The sequence below is a fragment of the Budorcas taxicolor genome, chromosome 10, assembly GCF_023091745.1.
Source record: "Budorcas taxicolor isolate Tak-1 chromosome 10, Takin1.1, whole genome shotgun sequence".
Lineage (NCBI taxonomy): Eukaryota > Metazoa > Chordata > Mammalia > Artiodactyla > Bovidae > Budorcas > Budorcas taxicolor.
The window spans coordinates 13518138-13536704 of NC_068919.1; the positions used below are offsets into that span (position 1 = coordinate 13518138).

The 18567-nt window shown below is 42.2% G+C and overlaps 3 protein-coding genes and 4 non-coding genes across 7 annotated transcripts in view; 1 reads left to right on the forward strand and 6 right to left on the reverse strand.

The window, feature by feature from the left end:
- Nucleotides 1-439: 439 nt before the first annotated feature.
- Nucleotides 440-5125, reverse strand: RPL4 (ribosomal protein L4). Its single transcript, XM_052646560.1, has 10 exons — nucleotides 5035-5125; nucleotides 3492-3663; nucleotides 3193-3299; nucleotides 2723-2861; nucleotides 2255-2379; nucleotides 1854-1983; nucleotides 1442-1598; nucleotides 1061-1144; nucleotides 831-951; nucleotides 440-748 (listed from the first exon to the last, which is right to left on the reverse strand). Exons 1-10 carry the CDS (start codon nucleotides 5035-5037, stop codon nucleotides 518-520), a joined length of 1269 nt encoding a protein of 422 aa, XP_052502520.1. The 5' UTR covers nucleotides 5038-5125; the 3' UTR covers nucleotides 440-517.
- On the reverse strand, nucleotides 1725-1794 carry LOC128054886 (small nucleolar RNA SNORD18). Its single transcript, XR_008200034.1, has one exon. It is a non-coding gene; the product is annotated as a small nucleolar RNA SNORD18 (small nucleolar RNA).
- Nucleotides 2466-2537, reverse strand: LOC128054887 (small nucleolar RNA SNORD18). The gene has a single exon (XR_008200035.1). It is a non-coding gene; the product is annotated as a small nucleolar RNA SNORD18 (small nucleolar RNA).
- On the reverse strand, nucleotides 2923-3020 carry LOC128054889 (small nucleolar RNA SNORD16). The gene has a single exon (XR_008200037.1). It is a non-coding gene; the product is annotated as a small nucleolar RNA SNORD16 (small nucleolar RNA).
- Nucleotides 3373-3443, reverse strand: LOC128054888 (small nucleolar RNA SNORD18). The gene has a single exon (XR_008200036.1). It is a non-coding gene; the product is annotated as a small nucleolar RNA SNORD18 (small nucleolar RNA).
- Nucleotides 5126-5575: 450 nt separating the features above from the next.
- The window catches only part of ZWILCH (zwilch kinetochore protein), a 42621-nt gene continuing 29629 nt past the window's right edge, over nucleotides 5576-18567 (forward strand). Inside the window, exons 1-3 of the mRNA XM_052646393.1 lie at nucleotides 5576-5628; nucleotides 10457-10508; nucleotides 14615-14710. Of these exons, the coding sequence (XP_052502353.1) occupies nucleotides 5576-5628; nucleotides 10457-10508; nucleotides 14615-14710 (201 nt within the window). The remainder of the gene's footprint in view (nucleotides 5629-10456; nucleotides 10509-14614; nucleotides 14711-18567) is intronic.
- On the reverse strand, nucleotides 6069-6588 carry LOC128053904 (60S acidic ribosomal protein P1). Its single transcript, XM_052646395.1, has one exon. It carries the CDS (start codon nucleotides 6460-6462, stop codon nucleotides 6118-6120), a length of 345 nt encoding a protein of 114 aa, XP_052502355.1. The 5' UTR covers nucleotides 6463-6588; the 3' UTR covers nucleotides 6069-6117.

Consider the following 18567-nt stretch of genomic DNA (forward strand, 5'->3'; position numbering starts at 1 on the left):
CTTCATCCATGGAATTTTCTAGGCAAGAGTACTGGAGTGGGTTGCCATTTCCTTCTCCAGGGGATCTTCCCAACCCAGGTCTCCTCCATTGCAGGCACTTCATGGTCTGAGCCACCAGGGAATCCCTTTTTATACCAAAGGGTCCAAATATTAAAACGTTGGCAAGCATCTCTTCCACCAATTGTATCAAAGACTGTAACACATCTGAAGGGAAAATAAGTTTTTTATCGCTATCTTTTAAAAAATGTTCTGAATCTGCCCTCTTGTGGTTATCAAAAATGTCAAATCTTTATGGAACATGGCCCATTTTCCAAAGTGGTTTTGGGGGGAAGCTAAATAATGAGTTTCTGTGTATTTCTAAGTCTTTAAACCATCTGTTTCTCAAGACAAGTTACTTTAAAACCACAACTCACACAACACATCCAAGTCATGTTCCTCATTGCCTCTTTGTTCAGGTCTTTATTCAAAATTAGCTGTCCAAAATGATTTGGCATTTATGGAATAAACAAATTTAAGTTTATGCAGCAGCCTTCTTTTCCTCTGAGGTGGGTTTCTTTTCTGTGGGCTTCTTTTCAGCTGCTGGTTTCTTGGTCCCTGCAGCCTTTTTTCCCACCACAGGCTTCTTCAGCTTCTTATCACCAACAGCCTTCTTTTCTTTGTTTCCCACCACAGGCTTCTTGCCCTGAACCCCCTTCTGATCTGATTTGGCTTCTAGTGCTGCTGCTGCCTTATCCATGCGGATTTTGTGCTGCAACAAATTAGGAAGAAAATATAAGAATCAAATCTTTCTAAAACTCCACAGGTCCAGCAAAACCCAAGTTACTGCTTACATTCTTGGCCTGCCGAAGAATGGTGTTCCGACGCATGGTCTTTGCGTACGGGTTAAGCTTCAACATGATTCTCAGGTTTTTCAGTGGATTCTTCTTCAGGACTCTGCGATGAATCTTCTTGCTATAAAAAAGCAGATAACTCTATTATTAATAGTTTATACATTACCCATATTTCTGAAGTAAGTGATAGTGTGAAGCTGAACAAGAATTACTGTGAATATCAACTTTACCGTGGTGCTCGGAGTGCTCTTTGGATTTCTGGGCTTTTCAAGATTCTGCTAAGGTCTGTATTGAGCATCTTGTGCATGGGGAGGCTGAAAGAAAAAACATTTAACAGAGGCTTAATCCCTATTTCATAACAAAAGATTAATCACTTAAGCTCTACAGAATCCAATCAGAATTTCCACTATACTATTTCAACATATTGCCATCTGCATACAAGGAAGAAATGGCAACATAATGCATTATTTAAAAAACATGCAAATCCATTTTGAACAATCTTCACAGCATATATGTGAAGTCCTTGCTGTCTCAAGTGCCAAGATTAAGACACGACTTCGTGACTGAACAACAATGTAAACATCTATGTCCAGCGTACAAATTATACTCACTTGTAGTTACTCTTGAGGGAGGCTGCTTTACGCCAAGTGCCATATAGCTCATCTAACTTTCGGAAAGCACTTTCAGTCCAAATGCAGAAACGTCCCACGTGACCACCAGGAGCAAGTTTCAAAATGTTCAGCTTGCTTACGTTAAGCAGAGTAATTCCTTTGTAAAGGGAAAAGGAGAATTAGGGATCCTGTATTTCAGTAAGTGAAATGCAGACCATCTTTATAGCACCTAAGAAGTATTTTAATCACGAATGTAAACATCAAAGGTATACTTATTCAGCCACGAATCAGAAGTTCCACAAAATCATGTGTTTCAGAAACACGGACCATAAAGTGGAATCTCATCATAGTAAAAGCTGGGTAAGCTTGCATAACACAGGTAATTGAAACATGTAAGCAGTACAACCATTACCAGGGATGTTTCTGAAGGCCTTGATGATCCCATTGTCCTCATTATAGATGATGCAGGGTCCCCTGCGCTGGATGCGGCGCCGGTTTCTCATTTTGCCTTTGCCGGCTCTCATTCGCTGAGAGGCGTAGACCTAACAAAGTACAGTTTGGTATTATGATTGAGATTTGATCCCTGTATTAAATCTTCATAGTTTAAAAAACTTTAGTTTTACAGATGAGGAAATTGGAGGCACAAATGACTTGCCTAAATTTAACATAGCAATGAGCTTTCAAACTCAGGGAATATGGTTCCAGAGTCCTTGCTCTCATATCCACTAAGGTTTACTTATACTGTCTTTCAGTAACCTTTCGAAATGTAAAAAAGTTTGGCAACAAACTTGTATGAAGAACCACAAAACCTACCTTTTTGATATCATTCCAGGCCTTAAGTTTCTTCAGAAGCAAAACAGCCTCCTTGGTCTTCTTGTAGCCTTCAACTTTATCTTCCACCACCAAAGGAAGTTCAGGAACTTCCTCTATACGATGACCTGACAAAGTCAATTAACACTGACCTGGTTACCCTGAACCCTTTGAAAAATGTAATCAAACCCACAAAATCAAGTGGCACATTTGCCAAATCAGAACTACCACAAAGATCATGTGTTTCAGAAACACGGACCAATTGAGTGGAATCTCATCATTTCGACAAGCGATGTAAAAATTACCTCATTACATAGTATTCACTGAGTTGTTAGACTGAAGTGGTTGTAACTAGCATTTAGTAGAGGGAAATGTAGTCAGACACTCTAGGATGAAGAGAATTCACACAGGCAATCAGGTTCAGATTTAAGAAAGGTTTACAGGATCCCTAAAAGATAAAGTATCACAAACCTTTAGACATGACCAGCGCCGGTAAGGCTGAGGCAGCCAGTGCAGAGCAGATGGCGTATCGCTTCTGCGTTGTATTCACTCTGCGGTGCCAACGTCGCCAGGTCTTGGTTGGTGCAAACATGCGGCCCCCACGACACATCTATTTTCCCAGTTAAGAATCACATTTCTCCAAGTTTAGCAATTACAATCAGGTTATGCCTTGCTCAGTAAGAATTTTCGTCACCCTTCTGAACCAGCCACTGACAGCAGGCAACTGTCGCTGAGAACAGAGTCAGACGCAAATTACGACATCATTGCAAGCAAAACCCTGTGCTGCCAAGCCGGCTTCCCAACAGCAAATCTGTGTAAGTGTCTTAACCCGGACATCAGTGTCTTGAGCACAAATATCTCCAAATCACTAAAATGAATAAGCCAGGTTCAGTCTGCCAAATGCCACAGCTGTCCAGTCTAGGTGGTGCAACAAAGGATACATTTCCAAAAGCACCCTGACCGGAACGGTGAGTCCCGCCACCTCGAACCCTGGGAATTCGAGCCACAGCTCTGCCGGTACCCCAAGACTCAGCACTGGTTTGATGACCTGAAATTGTTCAGAAACACAAGCTTTAGCGCCTTACCACACCATTGTGTGACTACTGCGTACGGCGGCAAACAGCATCAGAACATCCAGGGAAATCATGCTGTTCAGAAACACGGACCAACGGAGTGCAATTTCATCACTGCTGTGAAGTACCCCTTAAAAAGTCAACCCATGAAACAGCTAAATCCATACCTGCTAATTCACTGACAGCATAGGGCTGTCTGTTGTTTTTGCGCAAGTTGGTGTGAACAAAATTAACAATATCGGGTCGAATGGGAGCCTTGAACACAGCAGGCAAAGTGACATTTTTGCCAGATGACTCCCCCTTTTCGGAGTACACTGATATCAGTGGACGAGCACACGCCTGAAAAAAATTAAAAAAAAATATTTATATTGAGAAACATCATCAAAAGCACTCTTCTCAAGCACCAACAAAAGCATTAAAGGCTCATTTACAGAAAGGTCTAGAAATTTGATGAGGTAGATATCGCTTAAGCCAAATAAGTTATCAACACGCCATCAGGTCTATCAACATCAATAAATACTTGAAAGATACCTAAATTTCTCAAGTTCTGCCACAAAATTTCCATCATTTTCAAAGAGATTGCTTTATTATTAAACTTTCAAATCGGGCCTTAAAGAGCAAAATAAAAACCATAGTGTAAGATTTGAAAATGCAGTTTAACGTCATCCAAACTCTCATCCCAAACGTGACCAAATCTTATCTACCAGGGCTCTAACTTCAAACATCCATCCTTCCCTGTCATCCCATTCCAAACACATCTTCCAAAACTTACTACTAAAAAACAGCCTTGTTACTTCTTGCTCAGTTTTCTCCAGAAACTTACCCCCTGAAAGTAAAAGGTCCTAAGCATGACCTACAGAACTGCTCAACCTCGCTGCCCACAGCCCACACTCTCTTCCAGATTCTCAGGCCTACACTCAGGGCCATCCCTCTCCTTGCTCAGATTTAACAAGTATTTTACCTAAACATACCCTTCCGCACCTAGCCTCCTTCAGGTGTCTCTGATCACGTCTTATAAAGTCCAATTACCGCCTCCTCTCCAATTCCCTGTCTACAACACTACCATCGAACATTTCAATGCATCCTGACCAACTCAATTACGATCAAAGTAGCATACTAGCGCTTTTTGCATATTGTGTTCACTGAACTACCCAAGGCACATAGTGCTTTCACAAACCTTATTTATGCAGTAGCTACAAAACAAGTAAAATTTAATGCAAGACCAGAACGCTTTCAGAGGCAATCGCTAAGATAAGCACACAATAATAAGTGAAATAGAAGTTTTTTGATTAACGAAATCTCTCTTAAAACTTAAGTATTCCTCACTTAATAGAGTATGGAGACACAAACCCCCACATTGACTCACCTAGCCTTAGACTAACGCTCTGAGAATTTCCAAGTCTTCAGCGGAACCCATACTTTCTAAGATCCAAGAGAAGCTAGAATCCCAAAGGTCCCTCTGGCTCCAAGAACTATCTGGGGTTCCTCCGTGTTACTCCAGACGCGCCCGGCGCCGGCCCGCACACGTTGCCTCTAAGATGGCTGCCGTAGAGCATTACTACCCACGTCCCAGCCACAAAAACACGCCTTTGGTCCCCATCTCCTTCTCCTCGCTTCCCCTCCTGAAGACTTCATGCTCTGAACACCCAAGCCCATTCCTGCCAAGCTCCGAAAAAAGAAACAGGTCCAGAGGAAAAGAGTTCTGCTTACCATGGCGGGGAGAGGAGAAGGCCACGCTCCTCTCACCCCGGCGGCTCCCACAGGAAAAGGAAGTGCCTAGCACTCCCACTCCATATGTAACCTTCAGCTCGTCCTCCAGCCTGCCCCGCCTCAGAATCAATTCAGGGATATAAAATATCTCCCCACCACGCTAAAACAATAAAAATAGCATATTATTTCTTCATATATGTCAAATTACGGTATTTATTGACTTCCATAGCTAAAAAGAGCTCTTAGAACCCAGGGACTCCTTTTCGCGGAGTAATCCATGAGAGGCCGTGGCCAACTCTCGCGAGACGAGTGTCTTTTCCCCCTCAACCAGTATAATTTATTTTAACTTTTTCTTACGGGAAGGGGAAACTATTGAGACAGGAGACACCGCTGTGCGCTATAAAACAATAGTTTAACTGTAGAATGGAGCCTGTTGGAGGGGGTAAAAGTAGTCCCGGCAAGGAGGTCACGACCCCGTACGTCAGCGCCCGGCGCGCATTTCAGCTTGGCGGTTTCGGGTCTTCAGTCAAACTGGGGCGCGATGTGGTCGGGAGCTAACCGAGCTGCTGAGGAATTTTACGCTGGTCTCCTGCAGTGAGTTGTAGCCCCTAGTTCTGGCTTGACTTTGGCGACAGCACTTCTCCCCTGGGGTATCTCGATCTTCGCCCCAAGCCTCTTGCCGCAGACTTGGGGATTAGCGCCTTCCCAGTTTCCACCGGCGCGAATTTGTAAATTGAGTTCGCTTTCCGGGGATCTGGGAGCGGCAGAGAGGCCGGTTTTCTGCTCCATTGTGAGTTTGACCCGGTAGGCCCTGTTGCCTTTAGTCACGTTTAGAAGAAAACGTGTACTTTGTCGCCGGCGGTGGAAGGTGACGAATTTTACGAGAAGTGTATTATTCAATCTGATAATGCACACACAACTTGTGATATGTTAGAGGCATCGAACAGGATACAGAAAACTAGATGTTGATATAGTTCACCTGTTTAAAGCTTTGCTGGTGTGAAGCGTGTTTTATAGTTTATTCAAGATGGTTTTTTTTTTTTTAACAGCTCAGCTTTTTATTCAATGTGTTACTAAGAAGGTTTAGTCAAAAAGACCGAAGCCCATGTCATCATCAGACTCTTCAGATTCTTCTTTCTTTGCTTCTACTTTCTTCTCCTCAGCTGGGGCAGCAGCAGTGGAGGGGGCAGGGCCTCCTGCTGGTGCAGCACCGGCCGCTGGGGCAGGTCCACCAGCCCCCACATTGCAGATGAGGCTCCCGATGTTGACATTGGCCAAGGCCTTTGCAAACAAACCTGGCCAGAAAGGCTCAACATTTACACCGGCTGCTTTAATGAGGGCATTGATCTTATCCTCCGTGACCGTCACCTCATCGTCGTGCAGAATGAGGGCAGAGTAGATACAAGCGAGCTCCGAGACGGAGGCCATGGTGCGGGCGAGTGCTAGGTGGGGGCTGCCGGGCGCGGTGCTAGTCGCCGGATGAAGTGAGGGCCTCACCCCAAAACGGCCTTAGCTTCCTCGGAAGAACCGAGCACCTTAGCGGCAGCGGAGGAAAGAGCTCAAGATGGTTTTTTGAGCAGCAGTCATAGTGATAACGTGATGGTTCAAAACACTTGTTTTACAGTGCCCTAGAAGGAAATGGCAACCCAGTCCAGTGTTCTTGCCTGGAAAATCCCAGGGACGGAGGAGCCTGGTGGGCTGCCGTCTATGGGGTCGTACAGAGTCGGACACGACTGAAGTGACTTAGCAGCAGCAGGACTTCGTTTTATTCGTATAGTGAAAGTGAAGTCGCTCAGTCGTGCCCGAGTCTTTGCGACCCTATGGACTGTAGCCCACCAGGCTCCCCCATCCATGGGATTTTCTAGGCAAGAATATTGGAGTGGGTTGTCATTTCCTTCTTCTTCTTTAGGGCATCTTCCCGACCCAGGGATCCAACCCGGGTCTTCCGAGTTGCAGGCAGACTCTACCATCTGAGCCAACAAGGGAATCCTCATATAGTGAAGTACTAGTAATAAAGTGGATTCCATCCAGTTTTGTATCCGACACAAAAATCTAATCCAGTAGTTCTCAAACTTGAGCGCAAATCAGAATCACCTGGCAAGTTGCCAAAACCGATTGCCGGGCCCACCTCCAGAATTTTTGATTTAGTAGGCCTGGGTGGAGTGGGATGAGATGGTTAGATAGCGTCTCTGACTCAATGGACATGAATCTGAGCAAGCTCTGGGAGATGTGAAGGACAGGGAAGCCTGCGTACTTTAGTCCATGGTGTCACAAAGAGTCAGACAAGACTGAGGGACTGAACAGCAGCAGGTTCTGGGTAGGGCTAAAGAGTTTCCCTTTCTAATCAATTTCAGGCGAAGCAGATGCTGCTGGCCTGACACCACATTTTGATAACCAACTGCTGTAATCTAACCCCTTTTTCTAAATATCATACTTGTTCATTATTTGTCTTCATTGCTTTTTATCCTGCTTATAAAAGTGGTACTGCTTGTCAATTTTTTTCAACACTGTAGAAAGATCACTAGCTGTTTTTTTTTTTTTTTTTTTTTAGCATTTATTTGTATTTGTTTATTTGGTACACCAAATCTTAGTTGCAACCCCTGAGATCTTCACTGCCACACGTGGGATCTTTAGTTTCGGCTTGTGGGATCTAGTTCCCTGACGCGTTTGAAACCAGGCACCCCCTGCAGTGGGAGCCGGGAGTCTTAGCCACTGGATCACCAGGGAAGTCCCTCACTAGCTTTTTCTTTTAATTAACAATATGTTAGATAGCCTTCAGTATGACAGCCTATAGATCTGTTTTTAGTGGCTATATAATATTTCATTGTTTGGCTAGTTTATGTTTATTTAACCAGTCCCTTGTTGATAAATTTTACTTAGACTCTTTCGTAATTCTTTCATAAGTGTTAGTATTTCTCTCCACTTTTGAAGCATCAATTGTGTGTCTTCTTTTTAATCCCTCATATTACCTGTGTAGCCACCTGCCTACTGGAAATGTCCAAATGAGATCTCAAACTCATTATCTGCAAACTGAATCCATCTATTCCCTGCAGTGTGACAGTTTCCTGAATTCTGTCTCTGAGTTAAGAGTTCCTTGTCCAAGATTGTCATTTGGTTCTATTTTCCGCCACCTCCATCCCATCTAGTCAGTCACCAGCTACCTTTGTTTTCCCTGCATCCTGACTGCTTTGTTTACCATCATCACTTTTTTCAGTACTACAAATTATTCAGTTATTTTCTGGCCACCAAGTTTATCTCTCCACATCAGGAAGTCAGGGAGATTTTCTCATTTAAAATCTTGTACTGAGCTCCTCTTAGCTTTCAGGATAAAGTTGAAGCCCTCTAGCAAAGTCTCTTCCTGTGCACCACCCTCTTTGAGGCTCATCACCCTGTGTTGCAGTTGTTGGCTGCAGTCAAGACTGTGAGCCAGGAACTATGCATTTGTTTTATATCTTAGACATTTAGTAAGAATTGTTGACTTAAAAAATGCACAACCTAAAATTACTGTTATTCAGGGGCCTTACTGAGTAGTATAGCCTGGCAGTCAGCTTCAGATAGCTCTAAAGAACTGTTCCTAAAAGGTAAGGGAGGAGCCAGAATATATAGGAGTTTTGCTGAGGGAAATGTAGTTGAACATCAAAAGTTTACTACTAATCCCAGGAACAGACATCTCAAGGTAATGATTACAGTGCTTTTCCACTTTTGGGAAGATGCGGGAGTCTGAGCTCATTGAAATCGCCCCTTTGGTGTGTAGCTTAACTGTCTAGTCCTGAGTTCTCAGGGTGCACCAAGGTAGCTGCAGTGGCTGATGGCTGATGGCAGGCAGTATTGGCGTATCAGAAAGACAGGCAACACTTTTTTGTTCACAGAGTGCCTGCCCATAAAGTACATACTGGTGGAATTATTACTGAATGATGGTTGAATGATCCTTGAGTTACGTATGCATAGAGATAAACTTCTTTTCTCAAGGACTTACCGTGGTGGTCCAGTGGTTAAAAATCCACCTTGCAATGCAGGGGACATAGATTCGATCCCTGGTGGGGGATCCCACATGTCTCTCAAGCCACGCACCTACTGAGCCCACGCATTCCAGACGCAGAGAGTCACAACTAGAGAGCCCGCATGACCTAGTGAAAAATCTCATGTGACTCAACAAAGATCCTGTGTGCTGCAACTAAGACCTGATACAGCCAAATAAATAAATACAGGGGGAAAGTCACAGCCTTGTCCAAAATGGCCAAAGTGGATTAGTCACAGGCCTAGTTTTTATTTCAGTGAGTTACAGAGTGGATCAAATAATGGTATCCTGAAACTGTTCTGTTGGGTTCCTTTAGGACTCTAACAATTCTTTTCTCTTTTAGAGTGTAGATCAAGCTGATGTGCATTTTTGGTATCTTAATAGTTTATAGTTTACATGCTTTGGGATCAGCTTTTTAAAATAAATATAATTTTACTTATTTATTTTTGGCTGTGCTGGGTCTTGGTTGCTGCTGGGGCTTTTCCGCAGATACGGTGAGCAGGGCTACTCTGGTTGCAGTGCAAAGGCTTCTCACTGTGGTGACTTCCCTTGCTGCAGAGCACAGGCTCTAGGGCGCTTCAGTAGCCTCAGTTCCTGGGCTCTGGAGCCCGGGCTCAAGGGCTGTAGCGTGTGGGCTTAGCTGTCCTGAGGCGTGTGTGGGCTTCCCAGATCAGAGATTGAATCCTTGTCCCCTGCCTTTGCAGGTGGGTTCTTTACCACTGGGCCACCCGGGAAGCCCCGGGATCAGCTTTCTTCAATGGAATGACAATTACGATGCATCTCAACATTTCGTGCTTCCATTTTAGGAATGCTTTAGCGTTATCCAGCTCACTAATTTTTTGGTGTCAACTCATGAAAACAGGGAGGATAGCAATAGAAACTCAAGGCCTGGGACCCTTAAATAACCTCTCCATAATTACCCACTGATTTCAGTTATTTTTGCTTCCCAAAAGTCGTGTTGTAAATTACATTTTAATAGTAATTGGTACTGTGTTTTAAAAGTTATAAGAATAGAGGTAGGTGACCTAATTTCCTGCTGCCTCTGAGAACCAGTTGTACCCAGTTTGGGGCAGCTGTCTATCTCTTTTCTCTGGCTGTACTTCAGGACATGTGGGATCTTAGTTTTTCAACCAGGGATCGAACCTGTGCCCCCTGCATTGAAACGACATAGTTTTAATTCGCTGGACCACCAGGGAAGTCCCAAGGGGCAGCTGTCTATTAGTCTTTACTAATCTCTTTTTTTTCTTTCCTTATTAACCTAATGCTATTTTTCTGCTTCTCTTTTCCCAACTGTGCCTTAGTGCTGTCATGAGTACTCTGAATTTTTAATTTCTCTCAGTAACTCCAGAGTTTAAATGACAAAATACTGTAGCTTTATTTTTCACATGTGTTTCTGCATTTCAGGGAATTTGATGAAAAAAAGAAAGGAATCTGTAAAGACCCATTTATCTATGAGGTATGAACAACTTATTTGGTTTTTAAACAACTCAGTCATCCTAAAATTGTTTTTAAAAGTTGAGTTTATCAAAGTTGATTTACATACATTAAATGTCACCCTTTTAGAGTACAGTTCTATGAATTTTTACAAATGCATTTAGTTGTATTACCACCTCCATAATCAAGAACATTCCTATGATCTCCAAAAACATCTCATGTCCCTTTTTACTTAACCCTTTCCCCTGTTCCCTGGCAACTACTGATCTGTTTTACATTCTTTTTGTGTGTGGCCTTTTCCGAATGTCATATAAATAAAGCCATATGGTTTATAGCTTTTCTGTCTGGCTTTTCTCAATAAGTATAATGCATTTGTTTTGTTTTCTTTTTTTTTTTAATGGCCATGCCACATGGCATGTGGGATCTTAGTTCCCCAACCAGGAGCTGAACCTTCACCCCTTGCACTGGAAGTACAGACTTTTAACTGCTCAAGTCCTGAGTATAATGCATTTGTGATTTGACTGTGGTGTTGTGTGTATCAGTAGTTCATCCCTTTTTATTGTTGAGTAATAGTCCATTGTATGAATGCAGTTTGGTTATCCATTCACTATTCAGACTGGATTGTTTCTAGTTTTTAATTGTTTTGCATAAAGCTGCTATAAACATTCGTGAATTTATTAAGCATCTAACATGCCAAGTGTTCCACAGGTAAAACTTCTCATAGAACTTAATCCTCTAAAACAGTTAACAAACTAAAATAAATTATGTCTAAAAGACTAGCTGAGGATATCATTTATGACATCAGTGTCATAAACGATAAGTGTTAATACCCATGTATATAAAATATATGAAAAGCTCTTAAAACCAATAAGGAATGAAGATAATCATAATAGATGAATAGGTAGAGGATAAAAATAAGTGTTGGAGAAGACTGTTAAGAGTCCCTTGGACTGCAAGGAGATGAAACCAGTTAATCCTAAAGGAAATCAGTCCTAAATATTCATTGGAAGGATTGATGTTGAAGCTGAAACTCCAGTACTTTGGCCACGTAATGTTAAGAGCCATCTCATTGGAAAAAACCCTGATGCTGGGAAGGACTGAGGGCAGGAGGAGAAGGTTGGATGGCATCCCTGACTCATGGACATGAGTTTGAACAAACTCCAGGAGATAGTGAAGGACAGGGAAGCCTGGCGTGCTGCCGTCCATGGGGTTGCAAAGAGTCGGTCGGACACAACTTAGTGACTGAACAACAACAGTTCAATCCACAACAGTATTCGATCAGGAACAAAGTAGATACGAGGCTCCCCTGCTCGTTCAGTGGTTGGAAATCCACCTGCCAGTGTAGGGGTCTCGGGTTTGATTCCTGACCTGGGAAGATCATACATGCCCTGGAGCAGTTAAACCTGCGGGCACAACTACTGAGCCTGAGCCTCCTGGAGCCTGTGCTCTGCACTGAGAGAAGCCACTCAGTGAGAAGCCCACGCGCAGCACTGAAGACCTGCTGCTGCTGCTAAGTCACTTCAGCCGTGTCCGACTCTGCGACCCCATAGACGGCAGCCCAACAGGCTCCCCCGTCCCTAGGATTCTTCCGGCAAGAGCACTGAAGTGGGTTGCCATTTCCTTCTCCACTGAAGACCTAGTACAGCCAAAGATTATTAAACTCAAAAAGTTTAGTAGGTTAGAGTAAGAAAGCATCCTTTGCTCTCTGTACTTGGTATCTAAATGCTTCGATTTCCAAACTAAGAAATAAATAGATTCAAGTAATGAGAGATAATTGTCAATAATAAGCATTTTAGCGGCTGTTCACTGTCATTAGTGATCGAATAAATGAAATTTATAAAATAGCAAGATAACTATTTGCTAGGTGAGATGGTAAAAAGAATGTAAATAGTGTGTTGACGTAAAATGAGAATGCGAATATGTGAATATGACATTTGAAAGGCAATTTGACAGTATCAATGTGATTTTAGATACTCATCTTAAGAAAGTAATTAAAGGGGAACTTCCCTGTTGGTCCAGTGGTTAAGACTCTGAGCTGCCACTGCAGAGGGCATGGGTTCATCCCTGGTTGGAGGAGCTCCTCATGTTGTGGGGTGCAGAGGAGGTAGTAATTAAAGAATATCCCTTATCAGTTATTATAGCATATAATTTGGAAATGCACAAATGTTGAATAATACAGAATTAATTATGTGATGGTAGCTCCATGGCACTAGACAGCCTAAAAAAGTTTAATGGCATGGAAGGAAGTTCATGATATAAAACTTAGAATATTCTGTTTATTTATTAAGCAAAAATCTGTTGCATTATCAAAATAATATATTTCTATTAAAGTAGGTTTATTTATATGTCTGGGAAAAGATTAGGCAAAATATACACCAATAAGACTAATAATAGTAGTGACTACTCTGGCTATGTGGGTCAAGAAACCATAGTTAGAACAAGACATGGAACAACCGACTGGTTCAAAATTGGGAATGGGGTACATCAAGACTGTATACTGTTACCCTGCTTGTTTAATTTCTATGTGGAGTACATCACGCGAGATAACAGGCTGGATGAAATCACAAGCTGGGATCAAGATTGCTGAGAGAAATATCAGCAACCTCAGATGTGCGGATGATACCACTCTAATGCCTGAAAACAAAGAGGAACTAAAGAACCTCTTGAGAGTGAAGAGGAGAGTGGAAAAGCTGGCTTGAAGCTCAACATTAAAAAATCTAAGGGACTTCCCTGGTGGTCAGTGGCTAAAACTCCCTGCTCCCAATGCATGGGATCTGGGTTCAATCCCTGGTCGGGGAGCTAGGTCCCACATGCCATAACTAAAGGTCGAAGATCCTGCACGCCACAACTAAGACCTGGCACAGCCAAAAAAAAAAGTCTGAGATCATGTCATCCGGTCCCATCACTTCATGTTAAGTAGAAGGGGAAATAGTGGAAGCAGTGACAGATTTTATTTTTTTAGGTTACAAAATCACCGAGGACTGTGACTGTAGCCATGAAATTAAAAGATGCTTGCTCCTTGGAAGGAAAGCTATGACAAACCTAGACAGTGTATTAAAAAGCAGACACGTCACTTTGCTGACAAAGGTCCACATAGTCAAAGTTACAGATTTTCCAGTAGTCATGTATGGATGTGAGAGTTGGACCAGAAAGAAGACTGGGCCAAAAAATTAATGCTTCCAAACTGTGCTGAAGAAGACTTGGACTGCGAGGAGATCAAACCTCAAGAAAAAGGACATCAACCCTGAACATTCATTGGAAGGACTGTTGCGGAAGCTAAAGTTCCAGTACTTTGGCCACCTGATGTGAAGAGCTGACTCACTGGAAAAGACTCTAGTGCTGGGAAAGATTGAAGGCAAAAGGAGAAGGGAGCAGCAGAGGGTGAGATGGTTAGACAGCATCATCGACCTAGTGGACATGAGTCTGAGCAAACTCTGGGAGATCATGGAGGACAGAGGAGCCTGGGATGCTGCAGTTCGTGGGGTGGCAAAGAGTTGGACACAACTCAGGGACTGAACAACAACTGGTTAGTAGAATATAGATGAGTTTTATCTGTTAGCTATCTGTTTTCAAACTTTTCTACAATAAATGTTTATTGTAATTGGAATGAAGAAATACACAGTACCTATACAGTGACAAAGTTCTAAATTTCATGGAAAAATCAGAAAAAATAATGTTTAGTAAAGAGCTAATTTTATGGTTCCTAACAGTAAATCCAGGATGATTAGGGGAAGAGGATGTCAGTGTGATCCTAATCAAAAGGTCTTACAAGGCAGGGTGCTCTCTAGGTGGGCCTTGAAGCATACAGATACAAACTATAATAGCTAGGTTTTGTTGTTGTTTTGACCACTCTAGGCTTGCAAGGATCTTAGTTCTCCAACCTGGGATTGAACCTTTGCCCTCTGCAGTGAAAGCTTGGAGTCATAACCACTGGACTTCTAGGGAATTCCCCAGCTAGATTTTCTCAACATGAAAAACAACATGGGCAAAGAATAAATGAAATTGTATTTTTAAAACATTAAGTCTTGTTCAGTTACTTGCATAGAACTGGTCTTTATGTGTTTAAATATTTGTACATATATATATGTGTCTCTATAACATTGCTGGATCTCAATCTGTTTTTAATAGGCTGATATTCAAGTGCAGTTGATCAGCAAAGGCCAACCAAACCCTTTGAAAAATATTCTACATGAAAATGAAACCATATTTATTGTGGAAAAAGTGGTAAGTAGTGCTTGGGCTTTGTGGCTAATTCTTCACACCCAAGTTTGGTTTCTGAGGGATAATCTCAAATGTACACATTTTCATGTCAGCGTATTAGTGTGGATTCTAACATCTTTTAGTAATAAGTAGAGTGCTGTCCAATAGATAATGTGAACCACATATGTAATTAAAAACTTTCTAGTAGCCTCATAAAACAAGGGGAAATTAAATTTCATACTGTAAAATTTACCTTTTCTTTTGTTTAGTTGTGTGAATTTTAACACAGTTACACAGTGTGGTAGTCATCACCATAATCAGAACACAAAACGGCCCCATCACCCTGAAAACTCCCGTGTGCTATTCCTTTAAAATCATTCCTCCTTCTCCCTCACTGTAGCGTGGTCTTTTTAAGAGTGTCATGAATGGAATCATACGAAAGTGTATAAACTTTTGAGTCTGGCGTCTTTCAGTATAATAATGCCTTTGAGATTCATTCAGGTTGTATGTGTTTAGTGGTTCTTTTAGTTGCTGATCCATTCCTGATCCAGAGAGCTAAATAAACAAGGAATATGATCATCTTTGTACAAAGTCGTATGTGAGCACAAGTTTTCTTTACTGTAAATAGCTAGGAATAGGATTGCTGGGTCTGAAATGATGTTTATAATGTTTTTTAAAAATTTAATGTTAATCATTTCAATAATTAATATAAAAATCAAAATGAGATTTTAAGCTCTTTTTTTCCATACTGCATCTTCAAAATTTGATATGGATTTTGCACTTAAATCTCAATTTGATCTGGCCACATTTCAGGTGTTCAAAAGCCATATGTGACTGGTGGATGGCTATTGTTACACACAGCGTAAGTCACTATGACTCATGAATTTCTACTTTAATTTTCTCTTGTTAAATCTAACAAGAGTTCAGTTCAGTCTCTCAGTCGTGTCCGACTCTTTGCGACCCCATGAAGCGCAGCACGCCAGGCCTCCCTGTCCGTCACTAACTCCTGAAGTTCACCCAGACTCACATCCATCGAGTCAGTGATGCCATCCAGCCATCTCATCCTTGGTCGTCCCCTTCTCCACCTGCCCCCAATCCCTCCCAGCATCAGAGTCTTTTCCAATGAGTCAACTCTTCGCATGAGGTGGCCAAAGTACTGGAGCTTCAGCTTTAGCATCAGTCCTTCCAAAGAAATCCCAGGGCTGATCTCCTTCAGAATGGACTGGTTGGATCTCCTTGCAGTCCAAGGGACTCTCCAGAGTCTTCTCCAACACCACAGTTCAAAAGCATCAATTCTTTGGTGCTCAGCCTTCTTCACAGTCCAACTCTCACATCCATACATGACTACTGGAAAAACCATAGCCTTGACTAGACGGACCTTAGTTGGCAAAGTAATGTCTCTGCTTTTGAATATACTATCTAGGTTGGTCATAACTTTTCTTCCAAGGAGTAAGCGTCTTTTAATTTCATGGCTGCAGTCACCAACTGTAGTGATTTTGGAGCCCAAAAAAATAAGTCTGACACTGTTTCTACTGTTTCCCCATCTATTTCCCATGGAGTGATGGGACCAGATGCCATGATCTTCATTTTCTGAATGTTGAGCTTTAAGCCAGCTTTTTCACTCTCCTCTTTCACTTTCATCAAGAGGCTTTTTAGCTCCTCTTCACTTTCTGCCATAAGGGTGGTGTCATCTGCATATCTGAGGTTATTGATATTTCTCCTGGCAGTCTTGATTCCAGCTTGTGCTTCTTCCAGCCCAGCGTTTCTCATGATGTACTCTGCATATAACTTAAATAAGCAGGGTGACAGTATACAGCCTTGACGTACTCATTTTCCTGTTTGGAACCAGTCTGTTGTTTCATGTCCAGTTCTAACTGTTGCTTCCTTACCTGCATACAGATTTCTCAAGAGGCAGGTTAGGTGGTCTGGTATTCCCATCTCTTTCAGAATTTTCCAGTTTATTGTGATCCACACAGTCAAAGGCTTTGGCGTGGTCAATAAAGCAGAAATAGATGTTTTTCTGGAACTCTCTTGCTTTTTCCATGATCCAGCGGATGTTGGCAATTTGATCTCTGGTTCCTCTGCCTTTTCTAAAACCAGCTTGAACATCAGGAAGTTCACGGTTCACGTATTGCTGAAGCCTGGCTTGGAGAATTTTGACCATTACTTTACTAGCATGTGAGATGAGTGCAGTTGTGTGGTAGTTTGAACATTCTTTGGCATTGCCTTTCTTTGGAATTGGAATGAAAACTGACCTTTTCCAGTCCTGTGGCCACTGCTGAGTTTTCCAAATTTGCTGGCATATTGAGTGCAGCACTTTCACAGCATCATCTTTCAGGATTTGAAACAGCTCAACTGGAATTCCATCACCTCCACTAGCTTTGTTCATAGTGATGCTTTCTAAGGCCCACTTGACTTCACATTCCAAGATGTCTGACTCTAGATTAGTGATCACATCATCATGATTATCTGGGTCGTGAAGATCTTTTTTATACAGTTCTTCGGTGTATTCAGGACCTTCTTATTTTTTCATCACTTTATAATTACTCGTTACACCTTTGTGTTTTAAATAGGGGAACCGTTCTGGCCGAGCAGTAGCAGTGGTTTTAGTTGAGTGCTGATAATGCTATCATTTTACACAGTTACTTTGGGGCCAGGACCCGTTTTTTGGGTTTATCGTTTCTTGAAGTAGATAGAAACAGGATATAACAGGAGAAAGTGGACATTCCTTTAGAAGGAATGCCTGTTTGCTTTAGGACCTGCATGCTGTCTGGATGGGGATTGGGATGCATGAACAGAGAGCACTCTGTTTTACATACTACACGAAAACTCCTTTCTGAGGAGGGGACTGCTTTATTTATTTTTTGTATTAGTGATGCTTATTTATGGTGGACAGATGCTTGGAAAATAATTATAAGTGAATTATGTGGCTGAATTTAGACTTTTGTTATGAGGAGAGAGAAAATGTGTGTAGAGCAAAAGCTGAAAGATGAAAATGAGTTTCTAGGGAAAGGTAAAGAGGAGCAGAGGAATTTGTGGAAATTGGTTGAGATACTAGTGAGAAAACAGCTTGGAGTTGTGAGGACTTACCTGGAGTTCAGTGAGGTCCTGGCATTTTTGGATGGGAAACAACTAAAATGGCCTTCATGTCTGCAAAGGTCAATAGAGCTTACAGCATGAGTTTTAGTTAGGTGGATAATACTGAAAAGTAGGATGGAAGGGAAAATGACATTTCTTGGATACTTCTAGGAACTATTTGGAAACCCAGGCCTAGAAGGGAATAAAATCTGGAATCTGGCAGAAGAAATTCAAAGTTGAGGATACATCTAGGTCAGATAACTAGTAAGTATTCACTGCTGGAAGACCTTAGTGGACAGGAACTTGGGTTTTGAAGTCAGACTACCTAGATCAGGGGTTTCCTCGATGGCTCCGTGGGAAAGAATCCACCTGTAACGTAGGAGACCCTGGTTCGATTCCTGGGTCAGGGAGATCTTCTGGAGAAGGGATAGGCTACCCACGCCAGTATTCTTGGACTTCCCTTGTGGCTCAGCTGGTAAAGAATTCGCCTGCAATGTCGGACACCTGAGTTCGATCCCTAGCTTAGGAAGATCCCCTGGAGAAGGGAAAGGCTACCCACTCCAGTATTCTGGCCTGGAGAGTTCCATGGACTGTATAGTAGTCCATGGGGTAGCAAAGAGTGAGCAACTTTCACTTTACCTAGATCCAAATGTGGGTTTTGCCACTCAGCTGCTTACTCTGTAGAAGCTAGTCGGCCAACCACTAGCTCAGTTTTCAGTCCATAAAATGGGGTTATTAATAGGACCTTTCTCAGGGTTTTTATGAAGAATAAAAGAAAGCTTAGAACAGTAGCTCGTACATAG

Bases quoted from the DNA above. Each gene is read 5' to 3' on its own strand.
- LOC128053904 (XM_052646395.1), bottom strand. From the start codon at position 6,462: ATGGCCTCCGTCTCGGAGCTCGCTTGTATCTACTCTGCCCTCATTCTG.
- RPL4 (XM_052646560.1), bottom strand. The intron at 1,599-1,853 runs GTAATGGTTGTA...CCCTTTACAAAG, and splicing joins GGCCTTCAGAAACATCCCTG to GAATTACTCTGCTTAACGTA. The intron at 749-830 runs GTAAGCAGTAAC...AATTTGTTGCAG, and splicing joins TTCTTCGGCAGGCCAAGAAT to CACAAAATCCGCATGGATAA.